General features: G+C 39.5%; 1 protein-coding gene across 1 annotated transcript; it reads left to right on the top strand.

The window, feature by feature from the left end:
* Positions 1–5,219: 5,219 nt before the first annotated feature.
* LOC147420067 (amino acid permease 3-like) lies at positions 5,220–9,762 on the top strand. Its single transcript, XM_086503949.1, has 7 exons — positions 5,220–5,700; positions 6,131–6,364; positions 6,840–6,933; positions 7,084–7,298; positions 7,737–7,870; positions 8,533–8,760; positions 9,102–9,762. Exons 1-7 carry the CDS (start codon positions 5,583–5,585, stop codon positions 9,525–9,527), a joined length of 1,449 nt encoding a protein of 482 aa, XP_086360075.1. The 5' UTR covers positions 5,220–5,582; the 3' UTR covers positions 9,528–9,762.
* The last annotated feature ends 10,664 nt before the right edge of the window (positions 9,763–20,426 follow it).

Here is a 20,426-nt window from a genome sequence, read left to right as displayed (position 1 = left end):
GGCATTGTGCAATTGCATGTGTATTGTAGTCCTCAGCTTGTGCCCCCACACTCACATAGTGCTCTATTTATAGGCGGTCCTAGTTGAATCTTTAAAATGAGTGTCATTGAGGGATATTGGAATCTTTTACATACCTCTTGTTGGAGTGTACACAATGGTTTTTTCATACCTCTTGTTGGTGACTACACAATTGTTGTAGCTTTATGTCAATGATGAATCCTCACAGTCAGTTACTTATCACCCCAAAGATGAGAAGGGGATTTCAATTAAAGAGATTTTTCCCACATTTCCATTCACAATGAGACAAAATTAAATATGATAATAGTCAAGCAAAGTTTATCTGTGACGATTGGGTTGGTGAGGGGTTTTATGGTTAAGATTAGGCGACAAGGAGCGGTGGAAATCCTATCAGTTGGACAAAAGTAGTGAACTAGGGGTGAACTTGTAAGTGAAACATGTGGCCCTAGTTCACCACCTTCACTCGACATCCCAGATTTCTCCACTCCCCAATGACTAATCTCTATCATAGATCCCCAATGAAGGACCTCCCAACTGCATGCTCTCACTCTCTCATTGTTCGTCTCACAAGGTGGTTGAGGTATATCAAATTAGCCAAGGCAATGTTGCATGCTTGCAACAATGAGAATCATGCTCCTTTGTGATTTACATTGAAGGTTGGTGGAACACTCCATTTATGGGGTGGGGGGGTCACTCTACCTAGTGGTGCGTATAATCATCAATCCTTGATCCAATCTCCACACCCCACCAAGGATCAACATATTTTGGGTAGAGGAGCTAGTTAAAAGACGAGCCCTATTTAGGGGTCTGTCTACCCCTAGAAAATAACATTGACGCTCCACTTTAGAGGCAACTTCAAACAAGTGGTTCTGCGGTTAGCGTGGCTGAGAGAAAATTGTGACTCAAAGATGAAGGGTTCATTCCCCTCTAGCTGTGACAAGACTCTAGATAGTCGTGTATCTAGTTCCCAGTTTCATTTATGGGAATGCATAGTGTGACGTCGAGTCTTTACTTGTGGATGGTTGTCGCCCTAATGTCTCTTGCTGCTGCGCACAACTTTCATTTGTGTCCCTTCAAGCTCAAAAAGTTGTAGTGGATTCTATGTGATTCCTCGCCCACACCATTATATTGCATTTCCATGTGTGGTTTGAACCGAGTTACTCTAGCCCACTACAGTGATCCACGGTCAAGACGACCTCATGATTTGCGAAGCCTAATTTGAACCCTCGACCCTCATTGAGGGTCGACCAAGTCATGGGGCATCACCCCCTCTCTCTCTCTCTCTCTCTCTCTCTCTCTCTTTTTAAAGTGAATATTTGTTGTTACATATTTACATCTTCTGTATAATCCAAATACATCTCCTCCTCAGATCATCTTGGTTGATTGAAACTGCATTCCTCGTTTTGATGAGTTCTAGAGGAAAGGATCTAGCAAGCAGGACACTTTTTTCATACATAGCCTTGTTCCTCAAATCCCCAGATAAGCCACAGAAACCATAGATTGAAAGACCATAAACAGAAAGACATGGCATCATCATCAGAGGATAGCAAAGCAAAGGTACACATAAACAACTTGGGGAGTCAAAAACCCTCTCTCTCTTTGTCTCTCATGCGCAGCAGCTGCCAGCTGAGTGAGCTCCGCGATACTTTGTCCAGCTTGCCCAAAAGTCATCGGCAGCACTAACTCAACTACTATCCTACAGCAGAGGAGAAGCTGCTCAAATATCACAGTCTATAATATTAGGCTGGTGAGATACAAATTTCTAACTTCTATAAGGTGGGCATTGTTGTGATTTGGGCCGATGATGTTTATTAATAGAAAAAATTGGAAAGATTCAGAAAAAGTGGGTGAGACGTTACATGCAGATGAGAATCTACACAATCTGTGTGAGTATGTGTCTGAGTGAGAGAGAGAGAGAGAGAGAGAGAGAGAGGGGGGGGGTTGTGTGTTAGGTAGGTATCTGTGAAGTCTTGGCTTATTCGTCTTGGAAAGCTGGATGATGAAGGTTTGCTAGGGTGGGTTTTTGTAGCATGCCGCTGTCGATTAGGCCGCTTTGGTTGACGGAGCCAAGTTTAAATTTGTGAGCCTCTGATTCTGCAAAGATCCCACTTTTGACTGCTACAGTTGCCTTGTGTCAAGTTTTGTGAAGGAAAGAATGTGCATGTGCCATGCACACACACTAATATAACGACGTGGCATGGCCCATGCAAAACTTTTGTGCTTGCACTCTGTAGAAAGGTCGTGCTTTAACCTCTTTGGCTCCTTTGGTGGACACCCACACAACGTTATTTACATAGCCAGAGGCCCAGATGTGGAAATGCCTCCCTTTTGTATGACTACACAGGCTTTTGCTTTTGCCTCTCTTTCTAACTTGTAGTGCTGTGGGGTCTCTATTATATGACTGAATTTCACCTTGCAATTCTTTACCTTTCTAGAATCACCCTCTTAAGTCAAAACTTTTAACAACTCCCATCTCTAAAACTTGCCAATGGGAAAAGGTGAATGAAGGTGACTCCTTTGTGAATAATTGTTGATTCCTTGACAAGAAGTCCCGCTTCCCTTCTTTATTTCTTGACCTCTCCCTACCTTTTGGGCAAGATTTTAGTCTTCGACTTCACCGATGGAAGCACACTTATCGGACCCTTAGGAATATACCTAGGGTTGAGTTTGGTGCCTCTGTCTAGAACATTGAATCTTATCTACATTCAAGAGGGAATAACGGACCCAGTAAATTGCTCAAAATCCTATCAAGACTATTAGCGCACACTTGTAGGGAGACATGGTATTGCTTACAGGTCTAGCTTCATTGGATGATACCTAGGGTTGTTTTCTTGGTGCATCTTGCAAGAACACTAGGACTTGGTTCTATTACTAGAGCAAAGTCACCCAAATATTCCATATGCAAAGAACTATAGAAATGCGGTTACATTATTATTATCTATAGTTCTAAGTTATGCCGTTCCAATCGCAAAAGAGTTTGCCGCATCTGCCCTCATCTGCCATGAGGTCTTTGAGTATCTTACTAGCTTCATACGAGACATGCTTTATGCTCATAATCTAGTCCATGATGCAACCATACACGATCGGTCATGTTTATGTGTACACAGAAACATAAAAGCACTTGTAGATGGGACTTGGTTTATATATGTATCGTTTATGATAGACAATGTGTGTAAGGTGTTGTCATGTGGGATGGGCCATGTATGCTTTCTAATAGAAATACGTGGATGTGTACACTATATTGGCGGGCATTGTGCAAGTTGCATGTATATTGTGGTCACTCACATAGTGCTTTGATTCTATCTGGTCCTAGTTGAATCTTTGAAATGAGGGTCATTGAGGAATATGAGAATCTTTCTCACCCACAATGGTCCTTTTCATACCTCTTGTTGGTGAGTATACAATCACTCTCTTATTGGTGAGTATACAAATATGGTTGTAGCTTTATGTCAATGATGAATCCTCATAGTCAATTATATACCACCCTAAAGACGAGAAGGGTATTTCAATTAAAGAGACTCTTCTCACATTTCCATTTGCAATAGCAAGAAGAAAATATGACAATAGTTGAGCAAAGTTTATCATTGATATTCATGGCTTTTGCAAGGGGATCTATGGTTGAGATTAAACGACAAGAAGCGGTGGAAATTTTGCAGTTGGACGAAGGTAGTGAACTAGAGGTGAGCTATGTGGCCCTAGTTCACCACCTTCGCTTGACGATCCAAGTTTTCCTCACTCCGTGATGCCTAATCTCAACCATAGATCTCCATTGAAGGACCCCCTTGCCCGTATGCTCTCACTCTGTCATTGTTTGTCTCACAAGGTAGTTGAGATTGATGAACCTTATTGCTTGTTTCGCCCCCACCACCCATTCACTCGATCTACGCACACAAGTTTACACTATAACAGCTACCACCCTTGACACATTCGAATGTGATTCGAATCAGTAAAGGCATGTTGCTAGCTTGCAACAATGAGATTGGCATTCCTTTGCGATTCACATTGGTGGTTGGTGGAACACTAGTTCATTGGAAGGTCGTCGTGCCTAATGGTGCATATGGTTGTCAATTCCCATCCAATCGCCCTGCCTAGTGGTGCTTAATCACTGCATATGGTCATCAATCCCCATCCAATCTCCACATGAGATTCACATTGGCGGTTGGTGATGGTCATGAATTCCCATCCAATCTATACACTTCGACCACACATCGACGCACTTGCACTATATTGTTTAGCTTTTTTGTGGGAAGTTTTGAACCTTTCTAAGACTAAGAAGAGACCAGAGTGAATTAGGTGCCCAAGTTTACCCTCGCAACTATTTGACACCCCCTTGCTAGGTGAGATCGATGGTTCACGATCTTTGGATGATGTGGAACATCCGTTTGTTCTCAAGAATAAAAAGATTTTGGCTGGGTATGTCCCTCACGACTTGAACCCACCACCTCCACATCGGAGGCAATGACTCTCCCATTAAGCTGTCGCGCATCACACGGTGTTCACTTGGAGATCACTTTGGGATGGTTGGGGTCACACAGTGATCACTATTGAATAGGTGGGTTCACGAGGTAATCACATCTCGATTGGGGTTCACATGAGGATCACTTGGCAATCACTAAATATTCACATTGATTTTCCTTAGGGTCCACTTTGATTGTGATCACATGATGATCACTTGGAGATTAATCCTCCATTGGATGGCACAAAACCAATCCCGCCGCCCCCAATTAATAGGGACCATTGATCCCACCCGAGAGAGGGGGTGTCATGAGGCAAGTTTTACCCTAGTTCGATCTCGGTGTCTGAGGCCCCTACAGGCGGCCATTCCACTTTTTAGAAGACAGCCAGCCAAAGGCTGTCACGCTAGGCTATGTAGTAAACGAGGCCACTTTTTCCAGCAAATCAGTTGTAGCCAAATGGTAAGGCGTGCGTCTTTCGGGCTGATTGACAGACCTGGAAACCTATCAGCGTCATTCACGCTTGCTCTTTTTGCAATTGGCCACTTCAATAGAAAGTTGGCCAGCCTCTCTTGCCCGCCCCTCTGACAAAGGCTCGTGGCCAAGTTTTACCTTTTTCATAACTTAGCATGGCCGCAAACACCCCGTCCTAGTGTGACACAGGCCTGATTTTGTTTTGAACCATTGATCCTCATTGAGGGACCAGCGTGGCCAGGTTGGTCTCCTTCTTAGGACGTCCCCAAACTTGCAAACTTGCAAAGTCCCGCGCAGTCATGACTGATGAGGCTTCTGTCTTGTGAGAGATTCGAGAGTCGAGAGTGAAGACTCGAGACTCGAGAGTGGAGACTCGACAGTATGCAATCTCTCTCTCTCTCTCTCTCTCTCTCTCTCTCTCTCTCTCATGCGCAGTAGCTGCCAGCATCTCATCATCCTGACTGAGCTCCGCGTTACTTTGTCCAGCTTGCACAAACGTCACCCGCCCACAAAAACTATATATCTCAGGTTTCCCTCACTCAAAGGCCAGCACTAGCTAGCTGAGCAGAGGCCTTTCTCTGTGTTCAAATATCACAGTCCTCTAGACTGGTGAGATACAAATTAGGAATAGTAGATATGGCTCATGACCTGGAGAGGATCCCTTCCAAAAATGGCTGCGAAAACAATCTGTACTCAAACGGAGAGCTCTCCCACCTGGCTGATAGGGATGATGATGGTCGGCCTATGCGAACCGGTATGCGTGTGCCCATGTCCTGACATTTCTTTCTCCACTCTTTGATTTATCTCAGGACATGTAGGCCTAAGGAAGTTCTGGACAAATTCTCACAATAATTCCCACGTTGTGACTTACCTCATCATCATGAGCTTCCGTGAGGGAGGCACCGCATACCTAGCTAGGTACGATTGGGGGCAGGGGACTGCCGGCCCGGTGGCGGGGGCCGGTGGTCCCTTGCCCCCAATCGTACCTAGCTAGGTATGTACTGGTGCCTCTCGAGGAAAAGCTCATGATGTTATGCATTGTATGAAAAACATTGAAAAAGACTCTGTTTTCCTGCATGAGAATATTTCTAAATCTTCTTGTGTATGTCCACATACTCTGTAATCATGCAAAATTTTATGTTATGCATGCCAAGATGCTAATCCATGTGTGAAATTCCGTTCAGGCACTCTATGGACTGCATCCGCGCACATCATTACAGCAGTTATTGGCTCAGGAGTGCTCTCGTTGGCGTGGAGTATGGCTCAGTTGGGCTGGATTGCAGGCCCCATTGTGCTGCTTTCATTTGCAATTGTCACATATTTCACATCTCTTCTTCTTGCCGACTGCTATAGATCTCCCGACTCCGAGACTGGGAAGCGCAATTACACTTACATGGATGCTGTCAGAGCAAATTTAGGTCCGTCGAAAAAGCATCATTATTCGCAGTGGGTGGGTTTGGTGTTCCGCATGTACATGAGTGTGTGCCTATGTTGTGCCTCTACGATTGTTCATTCAACCATGTTGTTAAGTAGAAAAACCCCCTTTGCTCCTTTTCTGGCAGGAGTAAATTTACATACTTTGTGACACATACATTCATCCACACTCATATTGCATGCATACCACATAATATTGAGATACACTTACAGGTTGGATATGGGGGCAGAAGCAAGCCAAGATGAGGGCTAATATGGAATATATGCATTTCCCTCATGTTCGATGTAAATAGACGTGTGGATAATGTGTCCACTATCATGAATTACCAGCACAATTGTTCCTTAGTGGCAAGGCAGTCTTTGTGGGTGCGTAAAAACCCAAGTTTGCTACCAACAACATCTGAAATAGACTGGTTCTTTTAGCTATATGAAATTAAACAGCACTTCTTTGTGTCGCAGGAGGGCTACAAATTGCGGTCTGTGGAGTTGTACAATACTCTAACCTTGTAGGAACTGCAATAGGCTACACCATCACTTCCTCAATAAGCATGGTGTGAGTATACATATCCCGTGCATGCCATTGTTACAGGATAAAGCTTTGAAAACATTTCAGAATTGGCATGTGTAAGGCTAGTTCGTGTGTAGAATGCTCATAGGTTTGGCCATGGATTTACTCTCACAAGATGTCCTTTTGTACATGTAGCGCGATCAACCGCTCAAACTGCTTCCATAGAAAGGGAAAGAATTCATCTTGCCATGTTTCAAACAACCCATACATGATATTGTTTGGATTCATTGAGATTATCCTCTCTCAAATTCCTGACTTCAATAAGTTGTGGTGGCTATCAATACTTGCCGCTATCATGTCCATTTCTTACGCTTGCATCGGTCTGGGCCTTGGTGTCGGCAAGGCTACAGGTAGTACAATGTTCCAAAGTTGTATGACTAACCTCCTGTGACATGTGCATGCAGAAATGCATTTGCAGAGCGGCTTGATGAACTTGCACATCCACATATGTTGTCATAGCATTGATGGCACATCCATATATGTTGCCATCAGATCGACATATGCATCCACAAATGTCCTGAGCACATCCACATATTTTCTGTACACATCCATATGATTGTTAGTAGAGTATACTTATTAGCACATGGTTGTGTCCGACGGGTGCGAATTTGCACAATTTCATGCCATATCTGCCCCAAAATGTGGTTAATTCTTTGTGCACATCTTCAAAAGTCGATATGACCAAAGCATACATGAAGTACCTTTACCTAAAACGACTATAGAACACTGAACTACAAAGTAGGAAAACACAGCCTTAAGCTTTAAGCTCTTTTCATGTTTTGGCACAGAAACTGGCCATTCTTATGGTACTCTTAATGGAGTAAACGTCGAAGAGAGGTCACAGAAAGTTTGGCTGGTTTTCCAGGCGCTTGGAGATGTGGCTTTTGCTTATGCCTTTTCCATGATTCTCATTGAAATTCAGGTGCAGACCTTTGTTCTCTCAATCCTCCCATTGGCAAACATAAATTAAGAAATTATAGTATTTGAGTACATAATCATTGTCATTATGAATTCATAGCAAAGGTAACCCTCTCTCTCTCTCTCTCTCTCTCTCTCCAAGGCACTAGGGCAGTGAAGAAGAGTCAAATCTACTCTACACATTATGCTCACTTCAAGTTCGAGAGTCCAAGTGCCAGACACTACTAGAGTGCTCAGCTTTTGCTCACATCTCTCGCGAGACAGGGCACTAGGGCAATGGAGAAGAGTCAAATCAACTCTGCACATAATGCTCACCGCAAGTTCGAGAGTCTGAGTACCACACACTACCAGAGTGCTCAGCTTTTGCTCACACCCAAACTTGCTTGCCTTAGCCGTGTCTTAGACCTACACACATTCCTCTGCTAGCCACAGTGTGGGCTCTCTATTGCGATTCTCATCACCAAAATCCTAGAGCATCTAGAATCACTTATTAGCCCCATACAAAGTACATCAGGTGTATCTTCTCCCATAGTTTATATCCAACCCCCCAAGGACAATAATAAACTCTCTCTCTCTCTCTCTCTCTCTCTCTCTCTCTCTCACACACACACACACACACACACACACACACAATCATGAGGACTAATGAGTTGTTTTAGAAAGCAGGACACAATCAAGAACCCCCCTCCGGAGAACAGAACCATGAAAAAGGCTACCCTACTTGGAGTATCAACCACAACTGTGTTCTACATGCTATCTGGGTGCATCGGATATGCCGCCTTCGGAAATGAGGCTCCCGGGAACCTTCTAACCGGCTTTGGATTCTACAACCCTTTCTGGCTTGTGGATTTTGCCAATGCTTGCATTGTGGTTCACTTGATTGGAGCTTATCAGGTGAAGCTCATCTCTTTTTGTTTCTGTTGCTAGGTTCTTCTTTCTTGCGTGTGTGTGTGTGTGTGTGTGGACGTGTGTGTTCATCGTCCCCCACGGTGAAACACACACACACACACACACACACACACACACACACACACGGGTGCGCGCACACACACAGAGACAAAATTGTTGTCTGTGTGTGTGTGTATGTGCATTTATATATACATAGATATATATATACATACATATATATATATATATATATATATATATATATATATATATACATACATACATATAGAGAGAGAGAGAGAGAGAGAGAGAGAGAGAGAGAGAGAGAGATTTGTGCCTCTTAACAGGTATTTACTCAGCCTGTTTATGCGTTTGTTGAGAATTGGGTGAAAGGAGTTTGCCCAAAGAGCAGATTTATCAATAAAGAATATGTGATAAGCATTCCCAAGTATGGGCCCTTCCCAATGAACTTATTCAGGCTAGTCTGGAGGACAGCATTTGTGGTATTTACGACTCTCGCTGCGATGTTGCTTCCATTCTTCAATGATATCCTTGGTATTCTTGGTGCAACTGCCTTTTGGCCTTTAACCGTCTATTTCCCAATAGAGATGTACCTTGCACAAAAGAGAGTAGGTAAGTGGACGAGAGAATGGATTGCCCTTGAATCCGTAAGCCTGGTCTGTCTTCTAGTCTCCTTAGCAGCTTTGATAGGTTCTATTGAGGGTGTGGTCAATGACTTAAAGGTTTATAAGCCTTTTAAGACTGAATATTGACATGCCAAATGCTCACATGTCCTCTTAACCACAGAGAAAATGAGCCAAGTTTTGGCTATTCACCATCTCATCCCTAACCTTTGAAAATCCCTCACAACAGGCCACATGCATGATTTCCTCTCACATGAGAAATGTTGTAATATTGACAATGGCTAAATTTGTAAACATATCATCCATGTACAAATTAACATCTAGTGATGGCAAAGGGTTCCACCTAGAACCTTGCTCTATTCAATACTTGTGTCCATTCCTATTTTGGCAACCCTAAAGCCCACTACCTACATTTCTTGTAAAAGTGAAATGCATGTGATGAAAATCCATCAAATACTAGTGAAGAAAATCATGTCGGGGGAAGCAAAATGTATTAATTTTCTTTATCGCAACACACTTTCTATGTCATATGCATTTGAAGGTTATTTTTGTACAATTTACAAATAAAATGAACCCCTTTGTTTTCAATTTTTTCCATGTTGGAAAACCCATCCTATACAGGTAATTATTTGACTCCTTGTAATAACATGATTGACTTTGAAGAATTAGCTCTATACATGCTAGAAATCTAGGGTTAGTAAGCACCTAGCTTAGGGTCAGGCTATGGTGGATGTACCAAGCTATCATCGATGATTAGTAAGCTTAATCCTGTAGATGAAGGGAATGGAAGAGGGTGACACCAAACCACAATAGTTAATACAAAAGTGAAATAATAGTGTGCCATAAATAGATACCTTTACATACTTTCCCTTTAACAATAGTCTTGTAAGAGAATGAGCTACTTTTGTGGCTTTTGGAGACTTGTGTAAAAAATTCACCAAAATTTGTAAGAAAGTGAAAATGAAACACGGCTTTAGAGAAACATGCCCTACACATAGTACAAGTTGAATAAAAATAAATAAAAATTCTAGTGATGTAGAAGTTTTCAGCCTGTAATAACCATCTCCGAGGACTAATAAGTCCCCAACGCACAAAATTTTACTATTCCCTCCAAAAAATAAGTCAAAAGATTTTTAAGTAGGCTCAAACTTCTCTCAAAAATACATAAACTTTTCTCAAATACTTCTCTCAAGAAATTTAAATTTTTAGAGTTTTGATTGAATTTTGTACCACAAATTTTGATTGAATCTCTCTATGCATCTAAAATGCATGCTCAAGAAGTTCTATTAAGTTTTGTGGTCATTTGCAAAAGTTATCCCCAAATTACTAGAAACTAGCATGAGCCAATGTAGTAAGAGTAGTGTTAAGAAAGCAATTTTTCGTACTTGTTATGTTATTGACTTGCAAGTCATAACTAAAAAGGTTTGAAATTGCATATCAAGAATCTCATGGTTTCACTTACATAAATGTGTCTTATCACGTGAGTTGAAGGGTATTAAAATCCCCTAAAACTTTTAAAAAAAATACATAAGGAAAGGTTTTATGCAAATCTCAAAAAATGTTACTGATTTTAAACAAAAAGGATTCATAACACACTTTGAAAATTCACAACTTAGGGGTTTTTGAAGAAGGACTCGAATGTGCATGATATAGAAGTTCTACATATAGTGACTTCCCATTTGGTTTACAAACTAATTCATTAATTTTTTCTTATGCCTTAACACTAGAATGGTAACGTAACAGGACATAAAAGTGTCCTTTCAGGGTTTTGGAAAAAAATTCTAAAACCATAGTAGATCCACTCATTTTGAAAAATCCTTTCATGAGCTTATAGTTCAATAACTACTACATATGGAAAAAATGAGAAACTTGTAATTTTTATCATCCCTTGGTCACTACAAGCCTCCAAGCTGATGGACCAATACATTTTGCCCAAAACAACAATTTTTTATGGTTGATTGCATATAAATAAGAGTGGGGATTTTTGTAGAACATGAGATAAAATGCCCCATTAACTTCAATGGGTTGGTGACCAAAACATATGGTTGCTTTTACCTCACTATTTTTTTTTTTTGGGCAAAAAAATTAGGTACAAAAAAATTGCATTTTTGCCATTCTGCGGATGTATCATCAAGTTTCTATGGTCACGCTCAATACAGATACTATATACATGTTTTCTTAGTTCCCTTTGGGCCTTTGGATTCAAAAGGAGCCATGGAGCATGTCAAAAGGATAATGGATCTCTTACAATTGGAACCTTGGGGGCAATGATAAAGTGCTAAATACAACAAACATGAAAAAATTGGGTTAAGCATTATGACCTCTAGAAACCCATAGAAACTACTCAATATCTAGCCAAGTTTGTAGTCTATGATTATATATGGTTACTACCTACAAAATACACATAATTGGCCTAAGAAACTAGCAATATTGAGAAAGTTATACTTGCTACTCTACAATGTATCGTATTCTTCAGCAATCAAAAAGCTCAACCATCATCATATACTATGCTATATAGCATATTAGGTCCCCCAAAACTCAAGGAAGATTAGCTTTATGTTATACATTACACTTACACAATCAAAATTGAATTTGGATATCAAGAAAGCCACCCAAAAAATTATAAAAGTGCTAATTTTGGCCAAAAAACACGATTATGTAATTCTTGTAAACTGGTCATAATTTCAATTTTAACACTTAGCTCTCCCTACAAGCATCAAAACATGTTGAGAACTATGAAGGCCTAACCTCTAGCCATCTAAACCTCACAAACATGACGTTTAGAGTGGTATAGTTGCCAAAATTTGAAAAAAAGCCAAAAACAGGACTCGTTTTTTCACACAGTTAGGTTCAAAAATGTTGTGCAAGAGTAAGGTCAATGGTGAAATTGATACTCCAAAAAAAATGCTAAGTTTTTTTCAGCTCAAAAGGCAACATTGTGGATATATAGCACCTAGAAATTCATTTTCATACTCTTCAAATAATTCAAGAAAAATGGTTACTTAACAAGACACAAAAGTGTCCAAGGACATAAAAGTATCCTGTTACCATTCTAGTGTTAAGTCACCCACCTTATTGTATATTCTAGTGGCCCATTCCACCACAATAACCAGTATCCGTCATATTCTTATCTATCAGCATATCATCGATCACAATCATCACACAACAATCAAGATCCATCATATCATAACAGCGTCATCATCATATCCTCATAAAGAAGACAATAGCACGAACCAAATCCAAGTCCACATCAATATAAATCTAATCATTTCCATAATACATCATATTAAAAAAACCACATTAATAGAAGTGTTCCTCTCTCTCTCTCTAGTCTCTCTCTCTTTCTCTCTCTCTCTCTCTCTCTCTCTCTCTCTCTCATTTAAAAAAAATTGTCTTCATGAAATCCAAATAAGTAATATGTTCATTCTCCTTATTCAAACATATAATTTCTTGGTAGGTCAGTAACTCGTATATCCTCTCACACATCTTAACATACAAACTGATCGATAAAATATAATATAAAAGCTATATTTCTACCTCGATAGTATCACTCACTTTCTACAGTCTATGAGGCTAACCCAAGTAGGGAGCATCGTACATCCCCATACTCTATTTCCAACCCTTAATGCTTTAGAGGAGGATAGACTGGCCAAACAATAGCCTAGGTGTATATCTCTACACTATGTTGGAGGCACAAGATTCAAATGTTTTGAAAGTAGTAAGACAATAGTTGTCTACATAAAACTTGCTCGTGGATCATAGCCTCATATGGAGTCGTACTCCAATGGCAAATCATGGTCTATGCACTTTGATCGTACGGAGCTGTACTCCAACCCTGTCATCATATAATAAAGCAAATATGATACATTCTTGTTTCCATAACTCGTGTGATAGTCATATTGACTTCTGGTACGAACTTTCTTCACTATCTACACACATCAACCTTCCTTTCATCATCTCATTTCTTAAATATTCTATCTCTCTTAAAAACATTTCCATGAATTTTCTTGTTGCCCTATGTTAAGCATATGCATTTGCTACATAGCCATGTACAATGAGCTTCCTTTTTTTACACAACGTAATACCTCCATTGCATTGCTTAAAATTTAGGCCCAAATGATGGTGCAAAAACCCTCAAAAGAGACATTCAAGTCACAAACTAGAAATTAGCAGTGCATCTTGAGTTGTTCTAGTAATCAACATGTCATAAACATAGAGAATAATGATTAGAAGCACACCATTTTCATGCTTGACATACAACGTGCTCTCATTTGGACTATGATCAAAACCATGTGGAACCAAATAAGTAGGTATCTTCTCATACCAAACATGTGGAGCTTGCTTTAAACCATATGAAGCCTTTTTCAACCTACATATATTGATTTCCTACCTCTTTGAACAAACCCGTGAGGCTACAATATTTCACTTCCTCATGAGGATCAACAATAAAAATGCAAGCTTGTTGTACAATTGTTGTAAACTCCAATCATTATGGGATGCCGGTACACAAATGCTGAGAATGGTAGTCATGCTACAAGTGGGAACCAAATTTTCATTAAAATCAATGCCTTTGTCTTTTTCTTGAGCATTTTGCCACTTTACAATTCTAGCCTTATGGCAGGTTGTGGGGGCATCCTCATGCAGTGGAGGCGAGACAGGGTGGATCTCTGGTTTCATCAAACAATTAATTGAGTGCTCTGTAGATGAAATTAGCAGTGAGTCGAGGAGTTGAGCTAATAACGACAATCGAACATTGTTGGTCAACAAAAAATAAAATCCAAACAAATTGTACTCTACGCAGGCTCATGAACTCACTATGCTCAAGCTTGAAGCATCAAGTGTGTGTGTATGTAGTTTTGTGTGTGCACACACACAAACATACACACACACAATTGGGCAAGGTAGACCTTTGAGATCAGGCAAGCAAGCCTAGGAGAAGATTTTGGAGTTGTTAGCCCCTGAGGGTGGCACTCGGGGGGTTCACTATGTGTAAAAATACCATATCACGTGCGTTCAAAACATGTTTGTAAAACCCCTTATCTGTGAATTTTGTTAAGAATATAATGTACCCTTTTCTTTTAAAATCTGTAAGTTTTTTTAAAATTTGAAAAAATAATGTCCTTCTATATATATATTTCTGTAAGTTTCAAGAACTTTAAATACCCTTCTGTTGAACTCACATGATAGGTTACATTTTTATTAGGTGACCTCCCCGGGGGGTGGCACCTCTTGCAAGCCCCCTGGCTTCGCATTCGCCTCTTCTGCCTTCCACCCCCGCCTCACCTCCGCCCTGGCTTTGTTAGCAGAGGATGCACATGCTGCAGCCCAAGCATGCGCATGGGACAACAACTTGCGTCTGGCCTACACCACTCGTATGTGCATGCAAACCGGAAATGAACTCCCACCCATCCAACACTTTGGCCCCAAATTTTGAATCACCAACCCTTAGACACGCCACAGTCCTCTCTGCGAATGATGCACACCAGGTTCTCTCTATTCATCACTTGCATGCACACCCACGACCACCTCTAGCTTGAGCCCCCTTTTTACGTCGTGCACCAAACAACCACACACACACACACACAAAATGTTATATTAATCGTCTTCAAAAGACCAAAATGACCTATGAGATCAAAGTGATAGAATCTTGGTGGATCTAATACAATGCTTGGGTACAAAATAAAATGAAGTAAAATGAAGGAGAACATGAACATCGATGTCTAAGGATAGCTGGCAAGAGCCTCAATCAATGTTGTGGTGGCCCTCGTAGGCATGGGCATTTAGCTCTCCCAAGCTTAATGATTGTGTCCGTCAATATACCTTTAGTATAGGTAGACTTTGAAGTCTGCTATTTAGCTCATCTAAATGCCAAGCTAAGTTGTACTATACATTATATGATGTATTTATAATATGCTTTAAACGAGAGTATTATACGACACCTATCTTTATTCGATCATACTATATGATGCCACATCAACAAAAACACCGTCTCATATAATTTCTTAGATATTCGATCGAAGTATATTTCGATCAAAATATAGTCCTTCATATACGTGAAAACCGATTGTTTTCCTCACTCTATTTGAGCTCTCTTCCCCCTTGTCTCACCTTTAGGTGAGATTTAAAACATCAAAAAAGTTAAAAAATAAAATTAGTTAAATATAGATTTAAGAGTTTTTTTTTAAATTATGGAGTTTTGAGTTTAAGAGCTACCTGCTTTGTGTGAAGTATATCTCACACTCGGAGGTAAACTAAGTAGAGTAGTTAGTGATTGCTTGCCTTGTGTAGAGGAAACTCGCACTTGGAAGTGATTTAGGATAGTTAAAGTTAGCAGTTACTTGCTTTGTGTTGAGCTATGTTCACACATAGAAGTAACTTAAGCTGGATAGTTAAAGTTAGTAGTTACTTTCTTTGTGTTGAACTATGTTCATAAGTAACTTTAGCTAGATAGTTAAAGTTAGAAGTTACTTTCTTTGTGTTGAACTATGTTCACACTTGGAAGTAACTTATGTTAGATTTATCTAATGGTTGTCTGTCATGTGTAGAGTAATACTCACACTGAAGGCAATTTAGGTAGATTAAATAATGATCTCTTGCTTTGTGTAGAGGTATTCTCACAACTAGAAGAGATTTAAATAGGTAGTAAATTATGATTTCATGTCATGTGTAGATTTACACTCACACTTGGAGGTAATTTAGGTAGGATATTTAAAGATATCTTGCTTTGTGTAGAGTTTACTCACACTTGTAAGTTATTGAGATAGATTAAGTAGTTTTTTTTATCATGATTCAGGTATAGAGTGAAATCTCACACTTGAATTTTTGTTTATTTTTGGTATTTAGAATTTAAAGAGGTTGAAAATATATATGTTTTTTTAAAAATGATAGCGAACATAGTAATGTAAATGGTATGAGAGTTCAATTTTAGATGTGTATTTAGTAAACATTTTTGTTTGAGTTTGCAGATCTTAAGAAGATGGTGAAAGGATGTGAGTGGAGCTACGTAGAGGAATTGGTCAGTGGAAAGACTACATCAAACTTGAGGTGTAAGACCTACGGCCAACATTTTAGCAAAAATGCACACTAATTCCTGGAAACGTGGCAGCTTGCAAAACCCCCCCTAGAGGTATTGAAGAAAAATCTCTTGAGTGGGCGCTTAGGGCAAAGAGAGTACATCTCGAGGGTAAAGAAAAGGGTGGTTTCAACATGATGTCTCCATCTATGGCTAGGGACGTGGAGATGACACTCGAGAATGATCAAAACCCTCCCTCGACCCATGCTTATAATCAAGGAGGGTGCCATTCATCGTTTGTTGGGGCTTGCAGCTCTAATCCCACCGCAAGCTTTGCTAACATAAATCGAAGTGAAGCATGGACTGGAGGAGAACATGCACCAAGTGGTTCTACTTTGCATCAGACATTTGATAAACAATGGCTGCTTGAACTCCATCTTAAGTGGACAAAAGCATTTGTTGCATGTAAAATTCCTTTTAACGTCATTTGAAATCCTATCTTCAAATATTCTTTAATGAGCATAGCGAAGAAGGGTTTTGTGGTACCTAATTATAATACGGTGCGTATAGAATATTTAGATAAAGTGAAAGCTACAATAGAGAATATTTTAAAGCGCACAACTCTTGATTATATGCCACAATATGGATGCAAAATTTCTCTAGATGGTTGGAAAAATTGTAAGAAGAAACCATCGATTAATGTGATGCTGATTTGTCCAAGAGGATCCATCTTTCTTGAATTTATCGACACATCCTTGAAAGAGAAAACTAGCGGATATCTTCCTGATGTATATGAGTGTTTGATCAGAAGAGCAGGATGGCCTAAAAATGTGACAGTCATTGTCACAGATAATGCATCTAACTAAAAAGCAGCTAGAAAAGCAATTCAAGAAAAGTATCTAGAGATTACATGGGATCCATGTGTTGCCCACACTTTGAATCTGCTCTTGAAGGACTTTGGAAAAGTTCCTTCTATTAAGCTAACTCTTCTAAATGCAAACCACTTGGTGAAGTTTAGAAGAGAGAATTAATTTTATTACGCTATGTTTAGAACAAAGTCCCTAACAAAAAAAACTGTTTTCTTGTGTGACCCGTTTTGTGATAGCGTATTATATTCTCTCTACATTGCAGTAGGTTAAAGTAGCCCTTGTTGAAAAAGTGGCAGATAGAAGATCGGACATCTGGCTTAATAAATATCCCAAGTATGAATTTACTGCATCCAAATGCTACCAGCTTGTAAACTCTCATGTTGTTTGGAGAAATATAGATAATATTGTTAGTGTCAAAGAGCCCTTGACTCACCTGATATGATTAGTGTACAAATAAGCCTCTATATTTGGACGGGTGTACAAGTACATGCATGAAACCTCTCATAAGTTCAAAGACTATACATCTTATGTAGGAAAGAAGAAAGCCACGATGATGTTGTTTGTTAAAAGATGATGGGAGAAGCTGTATATTCCTTTACATGAAGCAAGGTTTGTCTTAGATCCCAAGTTCCAAAAGCACGATCAATCTTCAAATAATCAAGTGATCAATGATTTCAAGACAATATGTACCCAACTATTAGGCAATGTGGATGGACCGGTGGCATACACATAGAAGACGGCCTATACTAGCAGAGAAGGAATGTTTGGGGATCCTTGGCATATAGATGATATCAAGACAATGAGCGCACCAGTTGTGGAAGGAGTATGGTGGAGAAAAAGTGAAACTTCAACATATAGCTATAAGAGTATTTTCTGTTGCCACCTCAAGTGGTGGTAGCTGTGAAAGAAATTGGTCTTCATTTGCTTTTGTGCATACTAAAAAACAAAATTGATTAAGTCCAAAACGAGTTGCGCACTCAGTGTTTGTATTTTGTAACATGCGACTAATGCATAAGCCAGCAAAGTTAGCCACATGTGCTACTGAAGAAAGCTTTGGACACTTTCAAACACACAAAGCAATTGCAAATGAGCTCACGTTCGATGATGAAAAGGAATAGAATCCAAAAGACATTGTTCCAAAGTGTTCAGATGTGATAAAATCTAATATCTAACCAACCCAAATGATTTTCTTATATTAAACTTATCATTCAATGTGGGAGAATAAACGGAAACAAGGGTTATGATAAAGACATGTGCTTATGGATCTATCTCAACACGGTGATAGCCGTTTTTCGGCTCTCCGTAATTGCCATAGTGAGTTAACCCACCCTACCAAAATCATCCAAACACTGTGGCTATCCCTACCATTTCACTGTATATAGGTGTGTGTGAGTTAGGGGACTTTTCCCATATCTTCTTAAAAACCCTTAATTAGCTAGTCACTGGGCTAGTTGAGCCAAAAAAAAATAAAAAAAATAAAAAGTATATTATGGCCCATTTGTGTGTAAATATTTTATTGTATATAGGGCCTAAATAAAATGATTTTTTATAATTATTTTGGTATTTATTTAAATATTTCTACCTATGTTATTTATGCTATGTACATTGACTCACCATTACCATATTTTTTCTTACCATTTTGCATACTCTTTATTCCATATAAAAATAATTTCATGCAAGCCTCTCTTATTTTTTGTGTAACTCCATCCCAACAAAAATACAAAAAAACTAGTTTATTTATGTGTATATTTTTTCACTATTGTCATTTTTCCCTTCCTACATCTATTCACTATTACTCTCACAAATTAGACCACCAAAAATATTCATCTTTTTATGATAGACTTATAATGAGAGAGATTTATCTTGACCCCTTTATATTTTTTCCACCTATATTATTTATATTTGACATGTACATATTTTTTTAGACCCCTCAATATTTGATTTTCTTAGTTGTACTATTCACTTATATCAAGATCTCAATAATATCTTCAATTATAGACCTACCAAATAAGGTCAAGGATATGTGGCATGCATGCATCAACCATGGGGAGCTCACTCTTGGAGGTATTCAAAAGAATCATCCAAAGAAGGACCTCACAAGGACTTTGTGCAGTGGAGAAAACAGTCGGTTTTGCTGAATTTTTAAAGATCACATGCTCTGCGAATTTGAAAAGGTGATACAAAGAAAAGTTGTAGCTCGTGAGCTGAAATTTTACCTCAATGTGTTTCATATTTTTTTGAGCTACGAGCTGTGAGCTATGATTTTATTGGCGGACCCCAGTTTGCCCATGCTATGCAACCACACTCCCTCTTCCACTTTATCATTTTCCTCTTTCATACACACTCCTCCCTCTCCTTCCCACTCCTAAACCTGCACCTCCCATGTCCTAATTCACCCTCTTCACCATTGCCACATCTCTCACACCTCCATAGCCTTGATCCTCCATTTCTACACCCTATGTGTCCCCCTTTCTCTCTACATATATGTCCATATTACCATACTCTCTTCAGCTTTGTAAAGAACTTCAAAAAATCAACAAAAATCCAAGGATAACCTCTGCAAATGAAGGCTTTTATCATGAATTTTCCAAGGTTTGAAATAACATAGCTTCATCGACACGCGCTGCTTCGCCATGCTGTCTGCTTCTTCTTCCGGTGATGTAAAGAGGTGAATGTCAACTTCTCCAAAGCTTCAACCTCTCTTTACAAGCTCATCCCTTCTCTAACTTTTCTCATCATATATCTCACCATTTGGTGAATGATTTTGTAAAAAAAATTTAGTGATAATTACTAACTACTAACCACTAACCTTATTGTAAAATGTACCCTCTACTAGAGTAGGCACTCCCAAATTATTTACTCAATCCTCTCTCCTATCATCCTCAATAATTCTCTTCCCTTGAGCCCACATCCATGTGACTCAAAGGACAAGAGAGACCCACCCTCATTAAAATAAAAATAAAAATATGCATAATCTTTTATTCCTTCAAATAAGCTTGATTAGGCCTAATCCTAATCGGGGTTTCTAAAACCTATAAATAGAGCCCTTCTCTCCCTTGTAAATCATCTCATGATCACACTACACCACACCATTCTCAACACATAACACACCACTCTTCAAGCCTAGTTGTGTAGAGTGTGTGCATT

Source organism: Adiantum capillus-veneris, chromosome 28 (genome assembly GCF_014529385.1).
Source record: "Adiantum capillus-veneris isolate H3 chromosome 28, ASM1452938v2, whole genome shotgun sequence".
NCBI classification, from domain to species: domain Eukaryota; kingdom Viridiplantae; phylum Streptophyta; class Polypodiopsida; order Polypodiales; family Pteridaceae; genus Adiantum; species Adiantum capillus-veneris.
The sequence above is the reverse complement of the archived record's forward strand: the minus strand, read 5'-3'. Positions and strand labels throughout refer to the sequence as shown.